The following is an 18,769-nucleotide window of genomic DNA, read 5'->3' as shown; positions in this document are numbered from 1 at the left end:
TTCGCAGGGATTTCATTTGTGGGCAGTCGGCAAAGCAGTTTTCTTGAGAACCTTTCTAATGAACAGTGTGTAGAGAAGCACCTTTTAAAGGCATCTGGAAGTAAGCTAGTTTGGGTGGCATTTTCTGAAATGCTGAGCTGGTAAAGGGCCTCTTTCCGAATCACGTGGCCCTAGATTCTAAGTTCCGGGGGCCTGGGGACGGTGACACTGGCGACTTGGTCCCTTTCTCTGGGCCCCGCCGTGTGTACGCGGGCATTCAGTAGACGCTCTTGGAGGGTGAGAGCAATGCCTTCGGGTTCATCTCTTCGGTTTGTCTTCTGTTGCCCACAGCAGCCACTGTCTGATGTCCTGTGACTGAGAAGCTGTTTGTTTGACTTTGTTATGATGCCTTTGGAGATGGAGCCCAAAATGAGCAAACTTGCCTTCGGGTGCCAGCGGAGCTCCACGTCCGATGACGACTCGGGCTGTGCGCTGGAGGAGTACGCCTGGGTCCCCCCAGGCCTCAGACCCGAGCAGGTAGGAACTGAGTCCTCTGCTTTTCTGTTTTTCAATGTGATTTAAGGTCTTCAAGGGTTTATTTTTTTAAAATGATCGACTATCACTGTCACAGTGACATGCTACGTCCTTGGGCCTCACTCTTTGGATGGTTTTAAATTTTTGCTTTTAAGGTCACACTTAGTTTCTCCATGGAAGTTTTCAATCCCTTTTGTACTCTTGGATCCAGAAGCCCTATAAGGATGCTATTTTTGCCCTACTGAGTGAAGACTAGAGTACTGCCTACGCATTTGTCATGTGGATTTCTGACTTGGGTGTCCCTTTGGAGAGAGTGGGAGGAGTTTAACTTTTTCAAAAACTTTAGTAACAACAAAAAGGTAATCAAAGGAAAGAGGAAAGTTTCCAAGTCAGTTCTCAGCAGTGCCTTTGCTTTGGAAGAGAGGAGATACAGAGCTGTGAGAGACCATCTGAAGTGTTATTGCGTAGGATTTGGCCTTTGATAACCTTGTGCATGAAAGATTCTGTCACCACATGGTGTAAATTGGAAAAAAAATTAAAGAGCTCATTTTGTGCTTTGTTGTATTGTTATTTTAAGGAAGATGAGAACATTCTGTGTACCTATTTTTATCTTCCCAATATCCTTATAATGATGAACTTATTAAAAATTGCTGGTGTTAGACATAAGGGCCAAGATAGTTTGAAATTAAAAGAGCCAACTAGGTGTATGATTGCTTCTGAGTTATGGTTGTGTTTCCCATTTTGATGGGAGCTCGTTTGAGAAGAGGGGTTTCCGATTCATCCGGGGTCTAGCACAGTACCTGGCACACAGGTAGCTAGTATTCAGTAAGTGTTTACAACCGTACAAGCTCCTGCGGCTGATGCAATGGAAGAGGGTGGAGAGCTGGTCCTCCAGGTAGGAAAGCAATGTTTTGATAAACTGCTTATTAAGAGAGAACCCTTCTTGCAGCTTAGGGTGAGTAGGTTTTGTGAGACACTAAGATATTGAAGCAGACAAGCCCCAAATTCCCTAATCTCCTATTTTTTTTCCTTCAATCATTTTCATCTTTCCTCAGCACTGCAGTATCCTTCGCCGTACTCATTAAGGATTTCCTTTAGATACAACAGAAAGAAAAAAAAAAAATCTCAAACAAAAATTGAGTTCCCCTTTCAAAGTGAACTAAGTACAGGTTAATATAGCTCCCTTCCAGTTTCCTTGGGGAAATTGACTCCAGATATTTAGAAAATAGCACCCATGCAAGCAAAGAAAGCTGAAGCTTGAGAGAACCTGATAAGGGAGAGTTTACAGAGTTTAACAAAACAGCTTTTGTCTTTGCAACGTGTAAAATTCAGAGAGCAAATCCAATGTGTTGTGTAGTGGCTCGATTGTGGACAGTGTCACACAGCCTTGTGTGGTCATTTCCAGTATTCATTCAGGACTCTCTCGGCTGACCCTAGCATTAAATGTGCATGTCTTACGGTGCATAATTTATGATGCCCCTAATTGTCACTATGAATTGCATTCCTGAAGAGCAATTTAGCAGCTGGATGCTAGCTATCTGTGGGTTTGCAGTTCTGCTGAGTTGGCTCAGCTTCTCTTCTCATTAGCTACGAGTAGCCAAATCCTGTCAGAGGCCAGAGCCAGTACCTAAAGGGCAGGGTAACGTGAAGATGGAATGAGCTGAAGTGTTCGCTTCCTGTGTGCTGATGTCCTCTTCTCTCTCTCTCAGATCCAGCTCTATTTTGCTTGCTTACCAGAGGAAAAGGTTCCGTATGTTAACAGCCCTGGAGAGAAACACCGAATTAAACAGCTTTTGTACCAGTTGCCACCACATGATAATGAGGTAAAATAACAGGAAGAAGGCTAATTAGGAAAAAAAAAAAAAAATCCACCCTGAGCATCGTGGTGCCTCCCATAAACCCCAGCTCCTCCCTGGCTAGGGCCCTTTTGCCCTTCTTCAGTTAAAATTGGGCCGGAGAATACAGCTTTCCATTCTTTAAGAGAGAAAAGGGTGTCAGTGCAATAAACTTAACACAAGTTGGTTTTTACAGTGTTTGCAGCCACCCACCAGTTATCAGGAGCCTACAAATTCCTGCGATCTCCCTACCCCTTCACCCAGAGTCAGTGCTTTATGGTGGCCCAGGCCTGCAGTGGACTTGAGTGCCTGTAGAATGTAGAATGAAGGTGGCAATTAGCAAGTTTAAACCTTTTGTAGAAAGGTTAATGTCTTATGATTTTTTAGTGTCTCTGCTGATAAGAGTTTAAATTAAACTTTTCATCTTTAAAAAAAAAAAAAGGACTCTTCCTTCAAATTGCATTTCCCTTTTGCTAGAGAGGCTGCAAGATTTGGTGTCATTTTAAACGTACGGGATCATTTTTAAACTGGCGATTCACGGGGGCAGGCCAGCTAAACTTGCTGTTTTATTTCCTGAAACTTGATTCTGGAAATAAAGAATTGGTGACGGAGGCTGTTTGCTTCAGAGTGGTGCTTCTGTTTCTTTCTGTGAAGGTGCGGTATTGCCAGACTTTGAGTGAAGAGGAGGAAAAAGAGTTGCAAGTGTTCAGTGCTCAGCGGAAGAAAGAAGCACTCGGAAGAGGGACGATTAAACTTCTGTCCAGAGCAGCGATGCACGCTGTGTGCGAGCAGGTAGCCCGTTCTAGGATGAGTAGAGATGTGCGTGGATCAGCTGGGAGGGTGGGGGTGGGTAGGGGGCAGTGCCAGCACAGGCGTGGGCCCCCTAAAAGCCTCCAAAAACTGAGAGAAGGAAAGGCAGCGTAGCTTCTTATTACGTGGGGATTCGTGTCGGTAACCGGCTACACTGCTGTGCATTATGGGGGAGGCATGTAAACATCGGGTGAAATCCGGCCTTCCGTGGGGTCTTGGCGTGGAGCGCGGTGCTGGGGGGCACCTAGTGTTCAAGAACGCAGGGACGTAATGAAGACATTCGGGGCCTCCTTACTGGCTGTCCTCGGAGTAGGAGTATATCCAACAGGAGGACGCCTCCAGAAAACCACTGCGCGTGTTCTGAGGAGCAGCCCAGTGTGGTAGTAGATCTGAGGCATGTTCATTCCAGTGGAGAATCACGAATAATCCCGCATTAAAGAACTATTTAATCACTAGCAGGAGGGGACAGAAGTTAAAGTTTCGCTGACAAACTTGGGATTTAGCGTAAAGTGGAAAAGGCTGAGAATCCAGTCATTAAAAAGGGGTCATTTAAGATCTAAATTCTTTTGTTTTTAGTGTGGGTTGAAGATAAATGGAGGTGAAATTGCAGTGTTTGCCTCTCGAGCGGGCCCTGGAGTATGCTGGCACCCCTCCTGTTTTGTCTGCTTCACGTGCAACGAGCTGCTGGTCGACCTCATCTATTTTTATCAGGATGGAAAAATTCACTGTGGCCGGCACCATGCTGAGCTGCTCAAACCCCGGTGTTCAGCATGTGATGAGGTAAAAAAGTTCATCCCTTAACACTGGAAAAAATAAGCTTCTAGTAAGCCAATATTCCACTGTTCACACCTAAGCAAAACACAGATCTCTCCTGCTTGCACTCTGTGTGTACATTTTTAAGATAACCCTTCCCGTTGGTACAATGGAATAATATGCAGCTAATAAAGAGAAAGCAGCAGGTGTCGTTGTGTATTGATAAGTAGCATGTCCTTGATGGACTGTGAGAAAAAAGCAAGTTGCAAGAAGAGTGTGCAGCAATTGATCTTACTCTTGTTAAAGGGGGGAAGAACAAGACTGTATACATATTTGCAAACACTCAGAAATGGTATGTAAAGACATACACTAAGTTAACAGTGGTGACCCCTGGAGCATGTGTGGGGAGGGCTGGTGGTGTGAAATGAAATTTTTTTCCTTAAGCTCTTCATTTTTAAGTACTTTTAGATTTATAGAAGAGTTGCAAAGATACGGAGAGTCCCTGTGTACCCTTCTCCCAGCTTCCCCTATTGTTAAAACGTCTCACAGGGGCTTCCCTGGTGGCGCAGTGGTTGAGAATCTGCCTGCCAATGCAGGGGACACGGGTTCGAGCCCTGGTCTGGGAAGATCCCACATGCCATGGAGCAACTGGGCCCGTGAGCCACAATTACTGAGCCTGCGCGTCTGGAGCCTGTGCTCCGCAACAAGAGAGGCCGCGATGGTGAGAGGCCTGCGCACCGCGATGAAGAGTGGTCCCCACTTGCCACAACTAGAGAAAGCCCTCGCACAGAAACGAAGACCCAACACAGTCATAAATAAATAAATAAATAAATAAATAAAAAAAAGAACGTGAATTTCTTTAAAAAAAAAAAAAAATACAGGCTGCTATCCAATCAGGGCATAGTAAGAGAAAGTTACATTTGATTGGCTTTGTTTTAAAAAAAAAAAAAAAAAAAAAAGTCTCACAGAACCATGGTATATGCATCAAAACTAAGAAGTTAACACTGATGTAATACCATTAACTAAACCATAGATTTTATTTAGATTTCCTCAGTTTTTCCTACTGATGTCTGTTTTTTATTCCAAGACCCCATCCAGGGAACCTCATTGCATTTATTCACCGCATCCAGGGAACCTCATTGCATTTATTCATTATTATCTCCCTAGTCTACTTCAATCAGTGACAGTAAACTTTCAGTCTTTACCTTTATACGTTTAAGTTTTTTCAATGATGTGCTATTTGAAAATTTTTTGAAAGCGAAAATGTAAAAAAATTAAAAGTCCTTAATCTGGAGACGGCACCGTCAAACGAAGTGTTATCTACACAAGTGGTGTTCACATAATCCAGCATTCAGAGAGTGCTAACTATGTTGACTCCACAGCCACTTTAGTGAGTTTTCTTTATTAAAAGATGCACAGACCACTAAATTATTTCAATGTTAATGTATTCTTTGCCAGATTATGCCAACAAAGTGTGATTGGGGAGCAAAAATAGGACCAAGTGAATTATATCCAATGTAGAATTCTGTTTTGTTTTTTAAAGTATCAGCATGCACTCAGTTTCTTTTTCAACGTTTTCACTTTCTGTTCTTGTTCTATAGCTAAATCAAGTTAGTTAGTTAAGCTTGAGGCTGTAAGAAACAAAGTTCACTGTCTAAGCGACTTTAAGATCCAGTGCCTGTCAATTGCCCAGCAAACGTGCAGTTACTTGACCTTTAAAATCGTTCACAATGATTTTTTTTTTTATCCTATGGCCTCATATTTCTCTGAAGATAATTTTTGCTGATGAGTGCACAGAAGCAGAGGGTCGCCACTGGCACATGAAACACTTCTGCTGCCTTGAGTGCGAGACGGTCCTGGGGGGACAGAGGTACATCATGAAGGACGGCCGCCCGTTCTGCTGCGGCTGCTTCGAGTCCCTGTACGCCGAGTACTGTGAGACCTGCGGCGAGCATATTGGTGCGTCCACGGCCCAGCCTGCTGGCTCTGTCACTTATCCATCAGTCTGTCTCTGATGCCTATACTCTTTTTTCTTTCTTTCCTTTTTTTTTTGTTTTTTAAATTGACGGATAGTTTACATACCGTGAAATGTATAGGTTTTAAGTGTTTCAGTTTGATGAGTTTTGATAAATGGGTGTATACTGGATTCTCATTACTTCTGCTAGTTGTGTTCTGTAGAGTCGCCATGAACTCTATACTGAGCCACTGCTCCTAGGGATCCAGTGGGTTAGGTTCCTGTGAGCCTCTGGTCGCAACATTGTCATCAACCAATCAATATATAATCTTGTTGGTGTGTATGTTTTGGTTTAAAGACACCTTATTTAATATATGTTGTTGATTCATTAACATTGAACTCACAGCCAACAGCCCTGTAACTCCTGCCCGAACAAAGCTTATCTAACCCATGGATTGCTTCTCCAAGGCACATCACAGCCTCCTTGCACTTAGGAACACTAGACAGCACTTCAGCTCTATGCTTGGGCCATTTTAAACAGCAAAACCACCAACAGAAAGCACAAAAAGTGCGAAAAAATGGCCCTAAATCGGCCGCAGGTGTGAGTGCAGTGCCCTTTGACCCCGGCTGGGACACACACATCACTTGACTCAAATTTTTTTGCCACCTTGCACATGTCCACAAATGACCTTGAAAGCTCTGCGAGTATTGATTTTTGAACTACAAAATATTTAGCACGTAGGCAAATTTGTAAATGTGGAATCTGCAAATAATGAGAATTAATTTCCCCTGTGTAACTCACAGCCCTATCAAGATCTGGAACAGTCCCGTCACCCCCAGGCGTTCCCTCATGCCCACAGTCTGTCTTTTCTGTTTCTTCTGCCTTTGTTTCAAGATGGAACTGTGACCTGTTACTGGATCCTTTTTTGAAACAGGTGTGGACCATGCGCAGATGACCTACGACGGACAGCACTGGCACGCTACAGAGGCCTGCTTTTCCTGCGCCCAGTGCAAAGCCTCTCTGTTGGGATGCCCCTTCCTTCCCAAACAAGGTCAGATTTATTGCTCAAAGACATGCAGCCTCGGTGAAGACGTCCATGCCTCGGATTCTTCGGACTCTGCGTTCCAGTCGGCTCGATCAAGAGACTCCAGAAGAAGTGTCCGGATGGGCAAAAGCAGCCGGTCGGCAGATCAGTGTCGGCAGTCTCTCCTCTTGTCCCCTGCTCTGAACTACAAGTTTCCTGGCCTTTCAGGCAATGCTGACGACACCCTTTCTCGGAAACTGGATGATCTGAGTCTTTCCAGGCAAGGAGCAGGTTTCGTCAATGAAGAATTTTGGAAAGGCAGAGTAGAGCACGAAACCCCAGAAGACCCTGAAGAATGGGCTGAGCATGAAGATTATATGACGCAGCTGCTCCTCAAGTTTGGTGATAAAAGCCTCTTTCAGCAGCAGCCCAATGAGATGGACATTCGAGCCAGTGAGCACTGGATATCTGATAACATGGTTAAAAATAAGACCGAGTTAAAGCAAAATAACCAGAGCCTTGCAAGTAAGAAATACCAGTCTGATATGTACTGGGCGCAGTCACAAGATGGACTGGGGGATTCTGCTTATGGCAGCCACCCAGGCCCTGCGAGCAGTCGAAGGCTCCAGGAGTTGGATCTGGACCATGGGGCTTCGGGATATAGTCACGATCAAACACAGTGGTATGAAGATTCCCTGGAGTGTTTGTCAGACTTGAAACCAGAGCAAAGTGTTCGGGATTCTATGGATTCTTTGGCTTTGTCTAATATCACAGGTACATAATCTAGGGGTTATGGGGTATTTGAAAAAGGAGCCACCGAAAAGCTCATTCCACAAATATCAGGTCAGCACCAGCAGGGGAGCTATGTTATTTACAACTGTAGACCAAAGAGAGGAAGGAGTTTCAGTTGAATGCCAAACACTAGCAAAACAAACACGTGTGTACATGTGTGCATACATATAAAATATATTTTCAATACAGTCTTTGGGGATAGGTCTTATTATCCCTGCTTTGAAGAGGAGAAATGAATTTATTGGGATCGTGGAGTCTGCATCTGTATCTGAAGAAAGATACTGGACTCTTTGGATCATGCTATGAATTTCAAGATACTAAAATCAACATGTGTACTCTATAAGCACAGAACATTTTTTGTATTTTCCTGAATTGCCCTGTGGCGACAGGCAGCTCAAAAATAGTAGCTAAGTTTTTTTTTACCCAGATTATAAAATAATTTCACTGAAGTTTTCAAAACACATTCATGTCAGTTATCTACATTTCATCCTTAAAATGACCTGATAGAGTGGATATTATTGCATTTTACAAATGAGGAAACTTGAATTTCCAAGAGGCTAGGGGATTCCCTGGTGGTCCAGTGGTTAGGACTCGGTGCTTTCACTGCCAGGGTTCAATCCCTGGTCAGGGAACTAAGATACCGCAAGCGGTGCCGAGAGGCTAAATGCCAACTTTACATAGGTGTTTAAAGACAAGATTGAACCTGGAACCCAGCCCTCCTGAATCTTACATTTGCAGTAAGTTTTTTGATACAGAAATACTGCTGTCACTTGGCTAGTTTTATAGTCCAACGAATGACATTCAGTCCTTTCATAAAGGTTATGTTACATTGTAACATAGGCATGAAAGGCTTGAGCAGCTGCCCGCTGCCATGAGGGACCCTGTGCCAGGTACCGGGCAAGGAGGGATAAGACAGCTACCCTCCTGGCTTTGGTCGGGCTTGTCAATGTTAAGGCCTACAATAAAGGGGACTTGAGGGATGGTGGGTAAGACTAAATATTAGGCACCTCCTGTTTGCTAGGCCCTATGACAGGTGTTTTAACATTTAATATCAAAAATAGACAACATTTGGTATACGTCGTGCTGGTGCTGACATTTCTTGACAATGATGGGCTGAAAAACAGGCTTTCTTTAGAAAGTAGGAAGCTGTGTAGCCTCCAGCTGACAACAGTTCACACCACTTCCTGTTGTTCCTTACAGCTATCTGGGTTACATCCATTTCTCTTAACTTGCCTGAGCCCTGTTATAACAAGGATTGCAATATTGGCTTTGAGAAAAGTTTTAAAATGAGATTAATATGGAAGTGGCATTATTAAGTTTATGGGTCGAAGGGGCAGAAGACTAGATGAAGGTCTAGGTCAGGGGTTTGGCAGACTTCTTCCATAAAGGGCTAGAGAGTACTTTTGGGGCCTTACAGTCTTTGTTGCAACTACTTAACTCTGTCATCGTGGAAGGAACCATAGATAGCATGGGAGCAAATAGGCGTAGCTGTGTCCCAGTGAAACTCTATCCACAAATAGGCTGTGGGCTGGACGTGGCCCTTGGGCTGCATGACCAGGTATAAGACTAGTCTGGCTATAGGAAGAGGACCATAATGGTAGCCGTGTGAGAGCAAAGGGAAGGACTGCTTTGAGAGACGTTCAGATGAAGCAGTCTGGCTTTAATGGGTTGAGAGACAGAAGCTTCTGTGTGTCGTACTAATAAGCTAATGACAGGACTCTTAGTTTAGGAAGGTAAGCTTTTAAAGTCTGGCTGCTCATCCCATGGGCTGTAACTCACATTTGGCTCCAAAACGGCTGGGCTCGTAGGAGATGCTGGGCCCCTTGTTTCAATAACAAAATTCATACCTCTTGTCAATTAAGTGTATATTGTAGTATGTTGGTTTTGCCTAGTGATCGTTAATCAGATACTGAGGTTTGAGAGACGTCACTTTGAAATGCTTCCTTTCAGTAGCTTGTTGGTGATAAGTGTCAGAGTATCAGGATTACTGAGAATCACATCTTGTCTTGGCTTTTCTTTTAGGGGCTTCGGTGGATGGAGAAAGCAAGCCAAGGCCATCGTTATATTCTCTGCAAAACTTCGAGGAAATAGAGGCAGAAGACTGTGAGAAAATGAGCAATATGGGGACTTTGAACTCTTCCATGCTGCACAGGAGCACAGAGTCCTTGAAGAGCCTCAGTTCAGAGCTGTGTCCAGAAAAAGTCCTGCCTGAGGAGAAGCCAGTGCACCTGCCAGTACTCCGCAGGTCCAAGTCTCAGTCCAGGCCACAGCAGGTCAAGTTTTCCGATGATGTCATTGACAACGGAAGCTATGAGAACATCGAAATCCGGCAGCCGCCCATGAGCGAGAGAACGCGGAGACGGGTGTACCATTTTGAAGAAAGGGGACCCAGGTCTCATCACCATCGCCGCAGAAGAAGTAGGAAGTCCCGCTCGGACAATGCTCTGAACCTCGTTACAGAAAGAAAATACTCTCCCAAGGACAGGCTGCGGCTTTACGCCCCTGATAACTATGAGAAGTTTATCCAGAGTAAGAGTGCCCGGGAGATCCAGGCCTACATCCAGAACGCTGACCTGTACGGGCGGTATGCCCACGCCACGTCCGACTACACCCTGCAGAAGCCGGGAGGGCCTCGGTTTCTGGGACTCTACGGGGAGGACGACGACTCCTGGTGCTCCTCCTCCACCTCCTCCTCCTCCGACTCAGAAGAAGAAGGATATTTTCTCGGACAGCCAATTCCTCAGCCCCGGCCACAGAGATACGCATACTATACAGACGACCTTTCTAGTCCAACTTCCGCACTCCCCACTCCTCAGTTTGGTCAGAGGACAACTAAATCCAAGAAGAAAAAGGGACACAAGGGCAAAAACTGTATCATTTCTTAATCTAGTAGCTGTGGAGATTGTAAACTTAGCCATTAACCATCTTAAATCGTATCTTTTTTCTTCCATAGGAAAGTTGCTAAAATAGATTCAAGTGCTTTGCCCATGTAAATGAGACCCCGACTGCTGTTTACAGTGTCAGATTAGCCTTTGGAAGGTGTGATTTCTCCATTTACCCTCCTTGGATGGTGCCAGGTGGACGTGACCTCTTGCGCCTGTCGGGTGCATCACGGTTTGATCTCCAACCCTCAAGAAATCCTCAAGAACCTGTTGAGAGGTGATTGGATGGGGGTGTTGATTTTAGACAATAGAGAACTCGAGCCACCTTTGTAAAGCACTAGTGTTTGTCGTTTATCTGCACCAGGTTGGTCCAGGTCCTGACAGTCTGTCCTGTTGTGCGGCATGCACGTAGTCATGTGACCCAGCCAACACTGTGCGTCCCGTCATGCAAGGCCACGTCGTCCCCTTCCAACCCTCATTAGCCAGGTAAACATTATATTGTATTAGCTCCAGCTAGAGATCGAAAAGAACATTGCTATTTATAATGTAGTATCTCATAGAGTTAAGTGTATTCCTAATTTAACGGTGCAAATATTAATGTATATACTGTACAGTTCAGATTTTAAAGCTGATATTTTTATATCCCTGAAATGTAAGATGTTTGTTACACTGCAGTGCTAGATTTGTTAGGGAACCAGAAACAGCATTTATGGATGAAATGATTGCTTGTATTTTAGTCAGGGTTTATAAGTTTAGATGGTCAAATTTATATTGCCTAGTGATGGAAAGTTCCTTTTTTTTTTTTTTTTTCCTCCAATATTAAAAAGGCTCTGTATGCATGGTGGGGCTATGTAAATACTCTTTAAAACTATGGCCCTATTAATCTTACAAGTGTTATTTATGGGTCAAGCAATGTAAACTGTATAAATGTAAAAACAAACAAACGAAAAAAACCCCTACACGTACACCTGGAATATATGGTAAAAACAAGCAGAAGCTGTTTGGGTGAATACTTTTTTTCCCCTTTGGGATGGGCAGGGGTTGCCTTTCCCATTTTCAGTAAGGTAGTGATTATCTCATGGAAAGAGACCAAAAAAACTACAAGGATCTGCTTTCTGTGGCAGAGTACTTTGTAGATTTATTCCTTTTCATCCCTCCTTTCCAGCTAATTTGTTGGCCTTTAACAGCAGTTTTGAAAACCGGGCCTTCTGGTTATGTTTTTCTTTTAAAGTATTTAGAGGATGCTGTGTTACTGGTTACTTCAAGTTAATATGTGGTTCTATTTCAAGGGAGAATTACGTTGGATTTGAACTGATGAGCTAATATTTTGATATGGGCCATTCTTGCACATATGTTTCAGTCCTAACTAACTCAGTGTCCCAGTGGTATCGCAGAACTTTAGGAAGGTATTTAATAAATGCTTAATAAATAACAAACTACCTTTCTGAACACAGATCTCTGCAAACATATCCAGATCACTGGATCCATTTTGCTCCTTTGATTTACCGTGCCGTTCTCCTACCATTAACAGACCAACATTTGACTCCTGCGTGTCCACTTGCCCTACCAGTCGGCACAAAACAGAAGTTGAGGCACAGAAGCAAAGCTGTCTGTATTTGCTGGTATGGGGGAGAGCTGTTAGGCCTTGGGAGGGCAGACCTGAATCCAACAGGAAAACCAGTGCTCGACAGCATCCACTATACCCTCCCCTGGATGGGGCAAGGTTTGGTATCTGGGCTAGACAGAGCCCCTTCAGAAGCACACCAATGAGGGGAGAGCTCTTTCCTCAATAACTGTATCATCGTTTCCCTTGTCTGGTTCATTTTAAAAACATAGCAGTGAAAAGAAAATGCATACACGTGGTTAAAAAACAACAACAAAAAACAGTGAAGAACCTCCTTTCCACTCTCCACCCCTCAGTTCCCCTCCCTAGAAGGAACCACTGTTATCCATTTCTAGTGTATCCTTCAGATGTTCAAACCATATTTACATTAATGTATCTTTTAAAAATGGCAGCAAACTAGACCGGCTTAGACTTGCTTTTCTCACTTTACATGTGGACATTCCACATTAGTGCATATAGGTCTGCCTCATTCTGTTCTTGCAATGACTGCATAATAGTCTACTTTTGGATATACCATAATTTACGTCACCAGTCCTTTAGTGATGGGCTTGAATTTCCTCATAGACACCTTATCCTGCACTGGCACATATGCACATAAATTCTGAGCAGCACAGTTCCTGGGACAAGGGTTATGCATTTAAAATTTTGATGGTTATCACCAGTTTTCCTCCGGAAGGCCATCTCCTGCTCTACATTTACAAGTATGAGAGTGCTTCTTCCCTCACGATCTCACGTGACACAGGAGCAGACTTCCTGATTTTTGAAGACCTTTTCAGATCCTATGCTGCAAACAGTGGGCATCCTTTTAGAAAAGACTGTTGCTTGGAAAGGATGGATAACAAATAGTAAACAGGTAATATTCAGCCTTACTTAACCCGGAGAAAGGCAGGTATAAGCTGAAGTCACCGTCCTCAGTAGTTTTCAAGTCATAGTTGCTTTTGCTTCTGGCAATAATCACCCTATTCATCTTTTCATTTCCTTATATAAGGGTTATACAGATTGCCAAAGGATTAAGGGAATGCAGAAATATTTATTCATAATAATAACGTAACCTTTAAAGCTTTTAAATCTTGGTTAATAGCAATAACAAAGAAGACTACAAAGGAAGAAAGGGAAGCAGCTACCTTGCAGTTCTGTAAAGAATTAATTAGGCTAGAAAACTAGGCCTAAGGTTGCTATGAAGTGTTCATATAGATTTAGTTAACAAAGTGTCTAGTCAGTCACTAAACTCTAAAATTTAGTCCCAAGGTAAATATCAAATATTAAAACACTGCCTCTAATCTCTACATGGGTGAAGCAGAACCCTAATGATTGCATTTTCCTCACTTCAGACCAAACTGGAGAACATTTTGCTTACAGCCCATGTAGGGATGCTGATAAAACGTCAATGGGAACTCCTTTCAGCACTCAGTAAAAGAAAATGATTCACCTTGTGTGTGCACTTGCTCTTCTTGGCACTCTGCTTTCCAGTTCCTGAGTTAAATAAAAAGTACCAGAAGTGCAAGGAGAGATTTGCTGTCTAACCCCTCTCACTTTAGATACAAAGCACGGGCCATCTTAAAAGGGCAGTAAAATTGGAATGGGCACTGAAGACTGCTAGATTTCCCTCTGTGGCATGTGGCCCTGCCCCACAAGGTCCTTGGGTGACAGGCTGGGCAAGTATGGGTGTGGAGGTGTTTGGGGAGTGCCCGAGGGTGCGTAGCGCACAGGATTGTCAACACTGTGTGGGCAGGCTTTGGTTGACTGACCTGCTCTCTCTTAAGGCGCACTCGACTGCCGCTGTGGACAGAGAAGCAGTGTACGTGCTAGACCTTCAGACTTTACAAAAGGAACCAGGAATTTGAACTTCTGTAAAACATCTGCCAGATTCTCAATGCTAGCAACTAATTCAAACATTTCTGAAACCCTTTGAACAAAGTGAGCCTGCCATCAGCAAGCCACCAATGCATGGGTTATAAATTAAGCACTTGAAGCTGTCTCTTAGAGCTGTCTCGAGGAGGCACGACTAATTACTGTTTACAGAAATACATGTGACCTTTTTTTGAGGCACAAGGAAGAAAAATTATTGGGATTAAAAAAAATTCCACTAAGAGCCTCATTACCAATTTAATGTTAGCAACACAATTATAAAAAACCTTTTTAATTAGGCAAATGAGGAAATTGCTAATTGCCTAGTTAGATTCTCTAGCCATTCTTCGAACTGTCTAAAAATAAGGCATGCTCCGGTACAGTCACATGGGTTTTCTGTTCACTTTCAAGCACAGGAGGAAGGCTTCCAGGTAAACGGGAGAAATACACAGGAGCAACTGAAATTTGCATCTCTGAGCTCATGTTTTGCCAAAGTCACAGAAGCAATAACTCTACCAGAGGAAGAAAGTTGAAGGGTGGCTTCCACAAAATGTTTAGGAAGGAAGTGTGGAGGAAAAGTAAGACATGGGGTACGTGTATAGACTTGGTCACAGGATCAGAGCCAGTCTATTCTTTTTCAACAGACCCAGCTAGCTGGTCAGGTAGTCCCATTTTAGAGATCCATTTTAGCCTCAACTTCTCTTTTTGCAAAAGAAATTTCACATCCCTACTGCTGTGTGTGTACCAGGTGCTGTTTAGGACAACTTTAGAAGTAACTTGCAGCCCATTCTCCAGAAGCATTTGATTCCAGACAACATAAAAATACTAAAAATATGAAACTAGTTCTCTTAAATGCCAACACTTGTTGTAGTGTTCTTAGATCAACGAACCAAGTAACTGATGCTGGAAAAGGTGATTACTGGTCTAATATAAATCTACCACAAAGCTGACCTTGGGAGTGACGCGAAGCACACTGGACTTCAGGATTCAGGAGATCTGGGTTAGGAGACTCACCTCTCTCATTCACTCAGGCGGGTTAAAAGCTCTGACCCAGTTTCCACTTGCGTGAAATGAGAGTACCCAACCACCCCAAAGGTCTCCTTCCAGCTTCAGTATTCTGTGGAGACTGAATTTATTGGGTCAGCCAACAGAAAAGTCTTCCCACTCAGCATAAGGTGTTGTTTCCCTTTTCTGACTCTTTCATTTACCAACATATTAGGCAAGGATTCCTAAAAGGATGATCCTTCCAAACAAACACCATGGCTTATGGGAGTTGGGAACTGTAAAGACGGTTGGTGCTTTTTTATATTAATGCTTGGGACTCTGAATGGGCAAGAGGTTAAACTAAACCATGAAGTTTGGAAATGGTTATCTCCCTATCAGAGCCTGTAGGCAGTCTGAAGATGGCACAGAGTATGTGGAAGACAAGATATTTTCCTCCCAAATGTTGTTTCTCCCCAATTAACAGGATGAAAAGTAAGATTTTTTTCTACAATGCTATTGGCAGCATAGTCTGGAATCTCTGAACAAGTTGTAAGCAAAGCTGAAAAAGTGTTAACTGTGTTTAATCTTGGCTCCTAGAATAGGAGAGTTGAATTACCAGGCTCATTCCACTGAAATGGCTCTTGGCAAACCACCGTGGGTCCAAGTACCGCAGCCGAAGAAAGAGCTCTGGCTGTGGGCCCTGTGACCCTACCTGCTACCTGCCCCTTAGCAACCACCTCTTAGGAGCCTCAAAGGTGTGTTCTAAACTAACTCCAAAGCACAGGTCATGGGAACCGATAGGTGAAAACCAGGAAAAATCTACTGAGCTAGGATTTGAAAGTTATTGAAACTTTTTTGTAAAGTTATTTTTATATATTGCCCATTACAGTCATATCACACTTTAACCGTACATACCAATAGCTAGTGTGTCCTGGAGTCAGGATTGGAACCTAGTTCTGAATGACCACCGAACTTCCACTTCTTCCAAGAACAAACACTGAGTGTAGAGTTGAAAGATTTGGGTAAAACCTTGCCTCTGCCCCTTCCTGCTATATGACCTTAGATGACTTATACCTTCTGCCCTTAACTGTAAAGTGAGAAAAAAATCCTCATTGGCTTATAACCTGTAAAAGTGTGTATGAATCTAAAAAACACTAGTGTGGCCATTCTAACCTTGTTCAGATAATGAAACAAATGAAAATCATGGTGCTCCTCTGAATCCTACACTTAGTATCTTAAACCTGAAATGTACCGTAAGCTACATCCGATATGGTACACTAGAGTCTACACAGAAGTAGCAGAATACAAAGTTTTTAAAAATGGGAAATTCCTGCAAGGCGGGACTAGTCCCGTGCCCCTCCCCCCGCTTGCAGGGCTTATCTCCTTCACTCAACATTCCCACCTCAGGACTGGGAGGCCGTGGCCTTTTCAGCAGAGGTTGAGCTGCCCCAGAGGATGAGATGTTGAGAAAGCAGTGCCTCTCCTCTTGGCCGCTGGGGTGGACCAGGTTGCTCTTGTGTTGGAAAGAAAAGGTGACTTTCACACAAGACTCACCTCTCGGTTGAGTAAGGCCCACAGGGTTCAGTAGAACTCCACCCACTGGGATGGTGGAAAGCCACACTGGCCGAGCCCACATCATGGCTAAGGTTCAGTCCTGGCCAGTAAAGGAAAGGGAACGCGAACGCTTGAGCACGAAACCTCAGCCTGCTGAGCGGCAGTTCTGCTGGACTGTAGCTTCTCTCTCCCCTCCCTGAGCCCTCCACACTCTCTCTCACACACACACACGCAGCCCCACCTGCTGGGGGCCGACCCCCTTTCTGGCCTCAGAAGCCTCAGGCGAGCGTAGGGTGTGGGCACACCCGTCGGCTGGTGCTGGGCCCACTAGAAGGCATCGCAGACATTTGGTCCGTGTGTCTTTCTCAGGCGTTTGGTCATGAAGGATGGCCTCTTCCCAATCGAAGGATGCAGGGACAGCGTACTGTGTCTTGTCACCAGATCCTCTCCCTCTCCCCGGGCAGCCCGCCCAGGCTTACCCTCTCAGTGAACCCTCGCTGCCCTCAAGGACAACAGCAGGGTCTCAGCCAGAAAGCCTGAGAGGGGGCACCAACAGGAGTCCCCGGAACAGGGCCCTGAGCCAGGAGGAGCTTTCCCGGCTGGCGCAGTCCTGAAGGCCATGTGCCAGTCAGCCAGGGCTACTCTGTCCTCTCCTCTCCCCATCTCATACGTGTTCTAACCAGGAAAAACATGACCGCACATGGGCAGCTTAGGTGGTGGATAGAGACCTCAGATGTCCTCTTGCAGCAAGTGTCTGTGTATGTTGTGGTTATTTTCTATCTTACATGTCCTCACATGTTTATATTTCAATAAACTTCAACCTTTTCTCTCTCTCACATACACACACAAATGGGAAAAAGATTTAAAACCTTACACAATTTTAAACAAGTGTTGGTGAGGACGTGGAGAAAAAGGAACTCTCATACACTGTTGGTGGGAATATAAATTGGTGCAGCCTCTCTGGAAAACTGTATGGAGATTCCTCAGAATAATTTAGAACTACCATGTGATCCAACTATCCCACTTTTGGTATTTATCCAATGAATATGAAAACAGTAATTTAAAAAGATACATGCACGCCTGTGTTCACAATAGCCAAGATATGAAAACAACCTAGAAGCCCATCTGATGAATGGATAAAGATGTGGTACATATATACAATGGGCTACTACTCAACCATAAAAAAGAATATCTTGCCATTTGCAGCAACATGGATAAACCTTGAGGGTATCATGCTAAGTGAGTAAGTCAAACGGAGAAAGACAAATACCATATGATTTCACTCATGTGAAATATAAAAAACAAAACAAATGTGCAAACCAAACAAAAACAAACATGTAGATACAGAGAACGGAGCAGTGGTTACCAGAGGGGTAGGGGTGGGAGGGAGGGTGAAATGGGTAAAGGGGATCAACTGTATGGTGATGGATGGAAACTAAATTTTTGGTGGTGAGCACACTGTAGAGTATACAGAAGTAGAAATATAAGGTTGTACACATGAAACATGTTATAAACAAATGTTACCTCAATAAAAAATAAAACACAAAACCCCCCAAAAAACCTTACACAATTTCAATAATAACGGTCTAACATCAGAACACCATTAATCTATGGGAGCAGAGCTCAAAAAACAACATGCTATAAAAAGCAGGCTGTCTCTACTGCTATACAAATGTGCACACAGCCTTAACAATATTCGTCATCAAGTGACATCTTAAACACAACTTGAAACAGACTCTACAGTAGACTAGCAAAGCCTTTTATATAATCAGTCCCCATTACTCCAAGATCAATTATTAGCATACAATGGAAATGCAGGACTGGTGCAGCCTGCTGAAAGCCAACTTCAGTGAAGCTAACCCTCAAATATCATTTGTATTAGTTTGAGCAAAAGGTGAGCTGCTAACCAGAAACCAATAATATGGCTTAAACCATAAAGACGTTGATTCCTCTTTCACATAACAGTTCAGCACTCCATATGGTCACACAGGGATCCAGGCACCTTCCATCTTGTGGCTCTGCAACAATTCAAGGCTGGGTTGCTATTCCTATTACTTTAGGGAAGGGATAAGAGAGAGCATGAAGGAGGTACATCCACTGTCCTGAGGGTCCCAGCCCAGAAGTAGCAGCACTTCCGCTCAAATTCCACAGGAGAGAACTTAGTCACCTGATCACACCTGTGACGAGAGGGACAC

The 18,769-nt window shown here is 43.8% G+C and overlaps 2 protein-coding genes across 15 annotated transcripts in view; one reads left to right on the top strand and one right to left on the bottom strand.

Annotated features, from left to right (window-relative positions):
- The window catches only part of PRICKLE1 (prickle planar cell polarity protein 1), a 109,185-nt gene extending 97,185 nt beyond the window's left edge, over nucleotides 1-12,000 (top strand). For 11 of the 13 annotated variants that reach the window (XM_082349385.1, XM_082349386.1, XM_082349387.1 and 8 more), the window contains 7 exons: nucleotides 331-516; nucleotides 2,223-2,336; nucleotides 3,003-3,140; nucleotides 3,735-3,938; nucleotides 5,684-5,870; nucleotides 6,801-7,664; nucleotides 9,705-12,000. In XM_082349385.1, the coding sequence (XP_082205511.1) occupies nucleotides 382-516; nucleotides 2,223-2,336; nucleotides 3,003-3,140; nucleotides 3,735-3,938; nucleotides 5,684-5,870; nucleotides 6,801-7,664; nucleotides 9,705-10,567 (2,505 nt within the window). In that variant the 5' untranslated portion in view covers nucleotides 331-381 and the 3' untranslated portion in view covers nucleotides 10,568-12,000. The remainder of the gene's footprint in view (nucleotides 1-330; nucleotides 517-2,222; nucleotides 2,337-3,002; nucleotides 3,141-3,734; nucleotides 3,939-5,683; nucleotides 5,871-6,800; nucleotides 7,665-9,704) is intronic. The other 2 variants (XR_014233104.1, XM_082349388.1) reach the window with 2 other exon arrangements.
- The window catches only part of PPHLN1 (periphilin 1), a 259,607-nt gene that overhangs the window by 4,435 nt on the left and 236,403 nt on the right, over nucleotides 1-18,769 (bottom strand). The gene's annotated exons all lie outside the window — the stretch shown is intronic.

This window comes from Balaenoptera borealis (genome assembly GCF_965194805.1).
Source record: "Balaenoptera borealis genome assembly, chromosome: 13".
In the NCBI taxonomy this organism is placed as follows: domain Eukaryota; kingdom Metazoa; phylum Chordata; class Mammalia; order Artiodactyla; family Balaenopteridae; genus Balaenoptera; species Balaenoptera borealis.
Note: the sequence above shows the minus strand (reverse complement) of the source record. Positions and strands in the feature narration are given on the sequence as shown.